Source organism: Tympanuchus pallidicinctus, unplaced genomic scaffold, assembly GCF_026119805.1.
Source record: "Tympanuchus pallidicinctus isolate F22 unplaced genomic scaffold, pur_lepc_1.0 scaffold18, whole genome shotgun sequence".
Lineage (NCBI taxonomy): Eukaryota > Metazoa > Chordata > Aves > Galliformes > Phasianidae > Tympanuchus > Tympanuchus pallidicinctus.
In genome coordinates this window covers 874,260-885,338 of record NW_026294699.1, presented here as the reverse complement: position 1 = coordinate 885,338, position 11,079 = coordinate 874,260, and the positions used below count along the sequence as shown (strand labels likewise).

The 11,079-nt window shown below is 52.3% G+C and overlaps 1 protein-coding gene across 1 annotated transcript; it reads right to left on the bottom strand.

Moving 5' to 3' along the window:
* Positions 1-669: 669 nt before the first annotated feature.
* On the bottom strand, positions 670-11,079 carry LOC128078930 (zinc finger CCCH domain-containing protein 11A-like). Its single transcript, XM_052679664.1, has 6 exons — positions 10,980-11,079; positions 10,557-10,640; positions 10,367-10,468; positions 9,915-10,054; positions 1,507-1,574; positions 670-994 (listed from the first exon to the last, which is right to left on the bottom strand). The coding sequence occupies exons 4-6, from the start codon at positions 9,969-9,971 to the stop codon at positions 736-738; spliced, it is 384 nt and encodes a 127-aa protein (XP_052535624.1). The 5' UTR covers positions 9,972-10,054; positions 10,367-10,468; positions 10,557-10,640; positions 10,980-11,079; the 3' UTR covers positions 670-735.

Below are 11,079 nucleotides of genomic sequence, written 5' to 3'. Positions count from 1 at the left end.
GGACGGGACATCTCAGCAACTCTGGGCACCTGACTGCTCTCATAGTAATGAACTTCCCCCCACTGGGCTGTCAGGAGATGAGTGACTCCACCGCTGTTCTTGGGCAATGGGATGAGAAGCAGGAGTCAGATGCAATAAGGGATTGCCCTAACGCTGCAAGCCGCTGCCCCTTGCTGCCCACAAGGGTAAGCAAGCAGGGTGTAGGCAAGGAAAGGGGTGTGCTGGTTGTACTGGGTGTGCAGCTTTTGTTCAAGGAGAAGAACCGCACCATGCAGCGTGAGACCTGAGGGAAGGGGGAGAAAGTGGGAGGTGAGGGTGGCAGCGCTGCAGTTGACACAGGCATTGTACAAAGAAGCAGAACCCCAGAGCTCCCACAGGAGCGCAATGAAGAGTTTTGCCAAGGGGGGAGGAAGGAAGAGGTTTCAGGTTTGGCCTTGCGGATGGATGTCTTTCTGTGTCCACACAAGTGCTTTCTGCTCTTGATGCTGAAGGCAGCTGCCCGGGGCTGGGGAGTGGGTGCACGGCCCCTGAACTCTGAGCAGCAGGGAAATAAGGAGAACAGAATGCAGGCAGTGCTGATTTTGACAAGTTTGACTCTGCTTTAAGACTCATTGCACGGTTTCAGGAAAAGTGTCCCCACAGTATAAGAAAGAAAAGGAACAGGGTTGGTTGAAAAGGAATAGGGTTGGTTTTAATTGTTTTTTGTTGTTGGTTGTTTTAAAATATACAATCAGTCTATGGTGTTACACTGTCAATGATGTCAGACAGTTCCTGAAGGAGCTCGTCCGTATCCTTCTCAGTATCCATGTCAATTTCTCCTTCTAACTCATCTCCCATGATTTCCATCATTAATGTCTCGATGTCATCCTCCTCGGAGATGAGCGCTTTCCCCGCCTCTGTGCAGCTCAGCTGCTGCATCTGATGTGCTGCTTGTGAGGCCCAAGGCACAGAGTCTGCCACGGAGTCTGCCTGGCTTCCCAGAAGCAGTTCCAGACTGGGGAGAACAAGGAAGAGAACAATCAGCACCTGGCATTTCTAACTGCAGGTACGCTTTCAGCTACCAGCTCTGAGATCTGTGGTTAACCCCTCCCGCACCTCACGCTCGCAGAGGGATGGCGATTCAGTTCACCTGAGGCTGCCTTGAGAGTGCAAGATACCAGCAGGCACACGTGTCACAGTGGCAATTGATGTGTGCAGACAGAGCAGTTTGAGTCCAGCCAACAGGGGCCAGGTTTTGTAGCAGAAGCACACTGCCAGCCTCATTGTTTGACTGTAAATGCGTGAAGAAGTCATCCTCTGCATAAAGCTGTTTACTGGCTGAGTTCCTTGTCCCCATGACATACTCAGCAGAGATTCTGAGCGAGCAATTTAAGTTGTTGCAGATGACCTCTTTGTTTGTTGCATTATGCCACGGCACATCTCAAACACCCCATTTGTCCCCTGATGTGAAAGAACTTATGTCCAATGTAAAAATGGCACTGACAAAGAACAAGTGGTGGTCATCACCTGCTCGGAGGTGTTTCAACTGCAGGAATGGTCACCAGGCTGTCCCCAGGCAGGGCTGGAACGATGGCCTAGGAAGAAACAAGACAGTGTGTATGAAGCACGGCTCAAAGCTTCCTAAGTGGCTTCTTTTCCCAGAGAAGCTGTGGATGCCCCATCCCTGGAGGCATTCAAGGCCAGGCTGGATGGGTTTCAGGCTGTCAGATCTCGTGGCTGGCAGCCCTGGCCACAGCAGGACAGCTGGAGCACTGGATGATCTTTGAGGACTGCTCCTCCCTCCCCTGGGCACTGCTGAGCCTGAACCCAAATACAGAAGCTCGGGGCTCCTGAAGAAAGCCTTCTCTTGAAGGTTACAATGGTTACAATGGTTACAAACCTTCTCTTGAAGGTTACAATGACCTCGGGTGCTTTTAACAGCGCACCATTCGTGGACAAAATCCTTCACACCACAGAGCAATCTGAGAATTGTACAATCACAGAGTCTTACATAATCCTTGCCCTACATCTACCCAAAATAGAGGTCTTCCACAAGTACCCTGTGAGACATCTGCTGCCTTCAAAGGAAACAGCAGACCTGTAGAACATGTGAAATGTCCACCTTGACTTCAAGTGCAGTGTAAACCTTCCGTATGCACTGCTGCTGTTCTGCTGCTCTTACCATAGGCAGTTTTCTGGCTGGGGGCTCATCGGTGTCCTCAGCAGCAGACGGTTGCATGTCCGCTGCTTTCCGCTTCAGTGTCTGCTTCCTGGGGAAGGTGGATTTCCAAGCAGCAGACCTGAGGTACACCTTGCGTCCAGCTGCAGTAAAAGGAAGAGGTTGCTGATAAGGTCTTGCTGTGGCTCAAGAGAAATCCCCGTTCTCCTATCATTCCCACAAGCCAACCCACAACAAAGCGAAATACATTTGGCCAGCGGAATTACATTGCCATGTCCAGGATTCTCAGCAATGTTTTCCACACAGCCATCTCTACCAACAGCGCATCGAAAGGAACAAAGAAACCCACGAGCTGCACTCAGCAATAGTCCAGGGCAAGGAAAACTCTGACACACAACAATGCTGAGTGGCAGCATGACTGCGCTGAGGCACTGCAACAAGCTCCTGCTGCTCACCCTTGACTCTCTTCTTGAGAGGCAACTCGCTTGCTTTGCCCTTCTCCTGACATCGCTTGCGCTTTTGCGCAGCCGGGCCATGGGAGGAAGATGGGATGTCACCTGCAGAGAACAGTCCAGGAGAGAACAATCAGAACATGGGAGTCGAAAGGCAGCGCCTCAAACCCAGATGCCTGTTCAGTATCTGTACCTCTCTCTGCTGCCTTCTCAACCTCTGTCTGGCTCTCCAGACTTTGTGCAGGGCCGCTGGTCAGAGGAAGGCTCGTGTCAGCTTCTGGCAGAAAGGAGACAAGAAATAATTGAAGAGCATCTCTTTGGAGGAAGGTTTCAGCGCACCAAGCCACAAGCTTCCAATTTTCAAGCACAGTTTCTTGCATTGGCCTTTCCCCTGCTCAAATGTTGTGCCATTTCTGCAGTCGGCACAGACCTGCAATGCATTGACCTCTCTCCAGAAAACACCCACCCCTATTCTGACAGCCAAAACACAAACCAATATTTCACTGATCACCACTCTTCCCTGCGCTCCCCAATGAATGTTACCTGACATCCTGCACCCGCTCAGAAGTAATATTCATCATTAAGTCTGTCATGCTTCATGCCATCAGGAACTCACCGTCACTTGGTGGTACAGTCGGTGCCTTCCCACCGCGTTCCTTCAAGTGAAGGAAAGGGCAGTGGGCTTTCTGACAGCCTCCCGGCCGATTCTCCCAGTAGCAGGGAATCTCACTGCGCTTCTTCTGAAGAGAGAAAGCAAGGAAGGGTCATGGAAACAGGCAGAGGAGGTTTGCAGAGAGATGCAGCGCTGCAGGTGGTGCCAGAGAGAAGTGGAGAGCTCATCTTTAGGCAAGCACTCACATCAATTTTTGTGTGTCTGAGCCTGCAGTCGCTGCTGGAACAGCGACCCTGCATCCACAGCTTGCAGACCTCTTCACTCCCCAGAGCCGCTTCGCAGTGGCGGAAGGGACAGCTGTCTCCCTGCAAGCAAAAGGAACATAAGAGCACAGCCTGAAAGACGTCCGTGCTGTCGGCCCAGGTTGGTAGCAGGGAGCGCACAATGCCACTGCTGAGGAAGGCAACGCATCGCCAGCAGGTCTCCCCCTGCTCCAGCCCTTCCTCTTCAAAGCGAGGAAAGGAAGACAATCCAGGCAAAAGACACCCAACCATACCTTAAAGCAGACAGAGTTGAAATAGAAGTGGCAGTCGACTCCTTTCTGAGGCATGGGGAACTTCTTGGAGCAAGGTTGGGCTGTCTCCAAAGGAATTCCCCGCTCTTGGAAAGAGGCGGCTGCACTCTGGGACTGCTTGGACCCAAGATCACCTTTCAGATGGAACCCTAAGGAAAGAGTCAACAAGGGAAGAATCATGAGCAATAAGCACTTTCCCATCTTTCTTCGTTTCTGTGACTCTCGAGGAGTCTCAGAAGCAGCAGGTTGCAAGAACTGTGCCAAGTCTACATCCACCTTGTGTCTATCTGCCTAACTCTTTTGTAGTGGCAAAGCTGTGTGGCAATGGTCACAGCTTGACTTGAGGCAGTGATTGAGCACCTGGTGGGAAGGCAGGGCAGCTCAGGTGCACACAAACTCTTCCCAGTCATCACTGAAGGGTTGGCAGTGGAGGCAAGGGTGTCTGAGTGGAGATCCCTGCTACCTGAGGCCTTCCAAGGCTCAGCAGCTTTTTTCCTTTCTTTCTGTGTCCACAGCTGCTGCACTTGGGCAAATCCTCCCTTGCTGCAGCCTCGGACTTTGCCACCCTGTTGTTACTGCTGCACTTTCCATTGCACTGCAGCGTTACACAGGGGAGTGACGGCAATTCGTCATCCTCACCCAAACGTGTGCCGCAGTCTCTCAGAGAATCAATTTCCCCTGGCAACAGCCATTGGGAAGGGCCTCGTTTGAGCTGGGAACTCCTCCCCAGCCCAGCTTTTCTGCTGAGACTCCTTCCAGCCACCACGCAGCACCAAGCCCAGCTCACCTCTTGGTCCAGGTCAGTCCAGGCTGTGCCCAGGTCACACACACGCCGCAGCGGTGCTTCTGACGGGCTCTCAAGGATGATCCTTGCCACAAAACGCTCAGAGCTCAGTCTCTGTGTGCCACTCGCTCACTAGAGCACCAGCTCTGCTCGCCACCGAGGGCCAAGCCCTGCCACCCCAGCAACGACTGTGACCTCACCATGGTTCCGCATCACTCCTGCAGAACATTATAAACCAATGGAACAGTCACCTCCTAGATCCAAATTCTAAGAGACCGACACAAGGGTCACCCAGTGGGGTTATTGGAAGTAAGATAACAGAGAAATTAAGGTGACTCTTGTGCAGCCATCTCAGGTCACCCTCTCACTCAGGCGCCGCACGATTGCACCCAAGAGGTGTTGCCTCCAGCTTGGAGGCTGGAAGGATTTGGGCTTCCAAACAATCAGCAAGCATTTGGATGAGCCAGCCCTCTGGTTTTACGCAGACAGACATGCCCTGCTTGGGAAGGCAGCTCTGCGAAGGCAGAATAGCTCTGGCCGTGGGCCTCAGCACTCCAGGGCCAGGCGCCTCAGGGGCAGGGGGTCAGAGCTCCCAGGGGGTCAGTGCTGTGGGGACACTTTCTTGGTCTTGGAAATGAGGCGGAGTGGACATGGGATGGGGAAATCTCAGGATCCCTGAGTTCACAGCTCAAATATGGGGTCATATGGTTGTAGATGGGATGGGGAGACATGGGCATTCAGAGAGTTGTGGTCAATGGCTCAATGTCCACATGGAGACTGGTGACGACTGTATTCCCCAGAGATCAGTGCTGGGGTCGGTTTGATTCACCATCTTTGTAGGCAGCACGGACAGTGGGATTGAGCGCACCCTCAGCGGTTTTACAGCTGGTACCAAGCTGAGCGGTGCAATGAGCCGCTAGAGGGAAGGGATGCCATCCAGAGGGACCTGGACAGGCTTGAGAGGTGGGCCCATGCCAACCTGGTGGAGTTCAACGAGGCCAAGTGCAAGGTCCTGCTGAGAGCCTGGATCAGGTCCTCCACTGATGTACCTGGATGCAGCAGAGTCATGATTGTTCCCCTCTACTCTGCCCTTCTAAGGCACCATCTGGAATATGCCAGCCAGAGGGGCCGGAGCACAACAAAAGCAGGAGTTTTGTGAGAACTCACTGTACACTAATAAAAAGACAGTGGAACATAAGAGAGAAATGCAGATTGTGCTTGAGCCTGCTTCTGCTGCTGTTCCCTGTGAATGACAAGACCCAGAGCATGGCACAGGTATGGATTTCAGCCCTGACCATTTGTGTGGGCAGGGGCGTGCTGACCCCACACAGCTCTGGGCATCAAGGGCCAGGGATGCAGGCAATTGGCCCCCGGGGATGTCTGTCCCCTTGGGGTGCCACTGCCTGAGTCCCTGAAGCCCGGGCACGGCTCCCGTTCCTTCCTCATGCCACGTCCATCATGGCTGGCCTCCTCCCTCAGTGCAGATGAAGGAACCCTGGCCCTGCAGCCTGGGTTCAGAGCTCTGCCACCGGGAGCCTGAGCACGGAGGAGCTGTGAGACACCCGGCTGAGCATCGTCCTGGGGAAGCCCACAGAAGGGTTACTGCTTCTGTGTGCCCGCCTTGCCCTTCCAACCCAGTTCACACTCTGTCCCCCTGAGCAACTTCCCGTAACGCACCCTGACTAAGAGGCAGCGGACATCAGGTCTCCTTCCACGTGCTGTGGTGCCTTCTGCCAGCTTCTGCTGCTCCACAGGCCTTGGGAGAAACCTTCACAGTCATCTCAAAGATCCTGAAGCAGAAAGACATCAAGCACAAGGCTGAGACACACCAGAACTGGAAGATCAGGGTGTGTTGCTAGGGAAAAGACCACATCCCCAGGCCCTGGCTGGATGAGCCTGCCACACATGCCCAGGCTGTGGGCTGTGCAGCTGTGCCTGGCTGTGCAGTCCCAGCTCAGAGCCCGCTGCCTGCAGCAGCATCCTTGCTGCCTTTCCTCCTGCACAGTGCCTCAGGGGATCTCCTGCAGTCCCTTCTGCCCTCCCTGGCCCCAACAAGCCAAAGGAGACACTGGCCCTAACTGGGCCTGAGCACCCTGGGATCCCTCTGCCTGCAGCTCTCTCTGAATGTCAGAAGCAGCAGCCGAAGGTGTGGCAGGAGAGTCACGGACTCCCTTGCTGGTGCAGAAGGAAGACCTTTATTTTATGTGCTTTCAATATACCTGCACAACTACTCCTTGCTCACAGGCACCGACCAGGCACCTTGTGCATGTTTACATCTGGCGCAAGTAGCTACCAAGCTCGTTTACTCATTTGCAGGGTAATGACATTCTTTGTCCCACAGGTCTCATCTTGGAGCATCGCAGTCTCAGCATGCCTTGGCGTTGTCAGATAGCTGTATGGGCAGCCCCCATGCTTTATCAGCTGTCCACACTGTCTTGTCCTGCATGCTGCAGCTTCTGACGTAACCAATGGGCGATGTTCTCAGATGGTGAATCCTCAACCCATCCAATTCGGGCCATCGTGTTGGCTTCACCATTTCCTGGTGACTGTAGAGGTTGGTGGCCAGAAATGTGGTAGACATGTGCAGTCCTGTGTCTGAATCCTGTGTCAGAACCACATTCTGTATGTCCAACCACAAATCTCTGCCCCAGATTGGTTGGGTGTGGGTAGTCCGTTCCTGGATGGCCCACTGTGCAATCCAAAGGGTGAGCCCACAGTACACAGCCCAACTGCCTGTGCAGATATTCAGTATATCATCACGGGGTTCCTTGGTTATAACCATCCACACAGCTCACAGCTCTGCCCGTTGGCTACTCTGACCATCCTCATCTTCAAACCAGAAGGTTTGCTGGAGTTACCTTGCAGGACACATCTGTATACCAGGCATCTTCAGGAATGAGATATTTCCCTTCTTGAATGGGACTCTTCTCTGATGGAGAGATCACTGTCTCTTCTGGCACATAGCCATGATACATCATTGGGCCAAAGTGATGCTCTTCTTTCAGTGGTGATGAAGACAGACTATTCCTGTGCCCGAGATAGGCAACCCATCTGCCGTTGTCTGTACTTGGGCCACTCCTGTCTTAGGAAGGTGGGTCAGATCTTTCACCCAGCCCTGAATTGGCAAGGTGGTCTTAACTACGACTTCAGTTGTTTGGGTTATTGGCTCTACTGCTTGTAATACGGAACAGGCAGCCAATAATGTTTTTCAGTCATGCTGTACCTCACTTCTGCTCCATGCCAAACCTGAGACCAGAACCCAACTGCAGTTCAAAGAGAATGTTGGAACTGCCATAGGCCCCAGCCAAACCCATCCTGAGTTCCATGGACATCTAGTTTGGCTGGAAGGGTAGGACTGAAGATACCCAGTGCCTGGGCCTGTCCTGACAACAGGTTGGTGAACGCACACACGTTTGTGGCAGGCCCTGAAAGGTCTGCTGCCTGCCTCCCCGTGTAAATGCAAACCGACCTTGGGATTCTTCATGGATGGCAATAGTGAAGAATGCATTTGCCAAGTCTAGGACACAGTGGTAGGTTTTTATGTCTCTACTCCATCCCTGTATCCATCAGAGAGGCAATATTGGGTACGGCTGCATGAACAAGAAACGTAACCTTGTTTAATGCTCTGTAACTCACTGTCATTCTCCATGTGCAGCCTGACTTCCCCACTGGCCATATGGGGGAATTACACGGGCTATGTGCAGGTCTTATGATCCCAGCATTTTCTAGTTTCTGCACCATTCTTTTCCACTGCTGATTTTGACCAGTTTGCTTTCAGACTCCTTGCACAGTTTCACGAAAAGTGTCCCCACAGTATAAGAAAGAAAAGGAACAGGGTTGGTTGAAAAGGAATAGGGTTGGTTTTAATTGTTTTTTGTTGTTGGTTGTTTTAAAATATACAATCAGTCTATGGTGGTACACTGTCAATGATGTCAGACAGTTCCTGAAGGAGCTCGTCCGTATCCTTCTCAGTATCCATGTCAATTTCTCCTTCTAACTCATCTCCCATGATTTCCATCATTAATGTCTCGATGTCATCCTCCTCGGAGATGAGCGCTTTCCCCGCCTCTGTGCAGCTCAGCTGCTGCATCTGATGTGCTGCTTGTGAGGCCCAAGGCACAGAGTCTGCCACGGAGTCTGCCTGGCTTCCCAGAAGCAGTTCCAGACTGGGGAGAACAAGGAAGAGAACAATCAGCACCTGGCATTTCTAACTGCAGGTACGCTTTCAGCTACCAGCTCTGAGATCTGTGGTTAACCCCTCCCGCACCTCACGCTCGCAGAGGGATGGCGATTCAGTTCACCTGAGGCTGCCTTGAGAGTGCAAGATACCAGCAGGCACACGTGTCACAGTGGCAATTGATGTGTGCAGACAGAGCAGTTTGAGTCCAGCCAACAGGGGCCAGGTTTTGTAGCAGAAGCACACTGCCAGCCTCATTGTTTGACTGTAAATGCATGAAGAAGTCATCCTCTGCATAAAGCTGTTTACTGGCTGAGTTCCTTGTCCCCATGACATACTCAGCAGAGATTCTGAGCGAGCAATTTAAGTTGTTGCAGATGACCTCTTTGTTTGTTGCATTATGCCACGGCACATCTCAAACACCCCATTTGTCCCCTGATGTGAAAGAACTTATGTCCAATGTAAAAATGGCACTGACAAAGAACAAGTGGTGGTCATCACCTGCTCGGAGGTGTTTCAACTGCAGGAATGGTCACCAGGCTGTCCCCAGGCAGGGCTGGAACGATGGCCTAGGAAGAAACAAGACAGTGTGTATGAAGCACGGCTCAAAGCTTCCTAAGTAGCTTCTTTTCCCAGAGAAGCTGTGGATGCCCCATCCCTGGAGGCATTCAAGGCCAGGCTGGATGGGTTTCAGGCTGTCAGATCTCGTGGCTGGCAGCCCTGGCCACAGCAGGACAGCTGGAGCACTGGATGATCTTTGAGGACTGCTCCTCCCTCCCCTGGGCACTGCTGAGCCTGAACCCAAATACAGAAGCTCGGGGCTCCTGAAGAAAGCCTTCTCTTGAAGGTTACAATGGTTACAATGGTTACAAACCTTCTCTTGAAGGTTACAATGACCTCGGGTGCTTTTAACAGCGCACCATTCGTGGACAAAATCCTTCACACCGCAGAGCAATCTGAGAATTGTAGAATCACAGAGTCTTACATAATCCTTGCCCTACATCTACCCAAAATAGAGGTCTTCCACAAGTACCCTGTGAGACATCTGCTGCCTTCAAAGGCAACAGCAGACCTGTAGAACATGTGAAATGTCCACCTTGACTTCAAGTGCAGTGTAAACCTTCCGTATGCACTGCTGCTGTTCTGCTGCTCTTACCATAGGCAGTTTTCTGGCTGGGGGCTCATCGGTGTCCTCAGCAGCAGACGGTTGCATGTCCGCTGCTTTCCGCTTCAGTGTCTGCTTCCTGGGGAAGGTGGATTTCCAAGCAGCAGACCTGAGGTACACCTTGCGTCCAGCTGCAGTAAAAGGAAGAGGTTGCTGATAAGGTCTTGCTGTGGCTCAAGAGAAATCCCCGTTCTCCTATCATTCCCACAAGCCAACCCACAACAAAGCGAAATACATTTGGCCAGCGGAATTACATTGCCATGTCCAGGATTCTCAGCAATGTTTTCCACACAGCCATCTCTACCAACAGCGCATCGAAAGGAACAAAGAAACCCACGAGCTGCACTCAGCAATAGTCCAGGGCAAGGAAAACTCTGACACACAACAATGCTGAGTGGCACCATGACTGTGCTGAGGCACTGCAACAAGCTCCTGCTGCTCACCCTTGACTCTCTTCTTGAGAGGCAACTCGCTTGCTTTGCCCTTCTCCTGACATCGCTTGCGCTTTTGCGCAGCCGGGCCATGGGAGGAAGATGGGATGTCACCTGCAGAGAACAGTCCAGGAGAGAACAATCAGAACATGGGAGTCGAAAGGCAGCGCCTCAAACCCAGATGCCTGTTCAGTATCTGTACCTCTCTCTGCTGCCTTCTCAACCTCTGTCTGGCTCTCCAGACTTTGTGCAGGGCCGCTGGTCAGAGGAAGGCTCGTGTCAGCTTCTGGCAGAAAGGAGACAAGAAATAATTGAAGAGCATCTCTTTGGAGGAAGGTTTCAGCGCACCAAGCCACAAGCTTCCAATTTTCAAGCACAGTTTCTTGCATTGGCCTTTCCCCTGCTCAAATGTTGTGCCATTTCTGCAGTCGGCACAGACCTGCAATGCATTGACCTCTCTCCAGAAAACACCCACCCCTATTCTGACAGCCAAAACACAAACCAATATTTCACTGATCACCACTCTTCCCTGCGCTCCCCAATGAATGTTACCTGACATCCTGCACCCGCTCAGAAGTAATATTCATCATTAAGTCTGTCATGCTTCATGCCATCAGGAACTCACCGTCACTTGGTGGTACAGTCGGTGCCTTCCCACCGCGTTCCTTCAAGTGAAGGAAAGGGCAGTGGGCTTTCTGACAGCCTCCCGGCCGATTCTCCCAGTA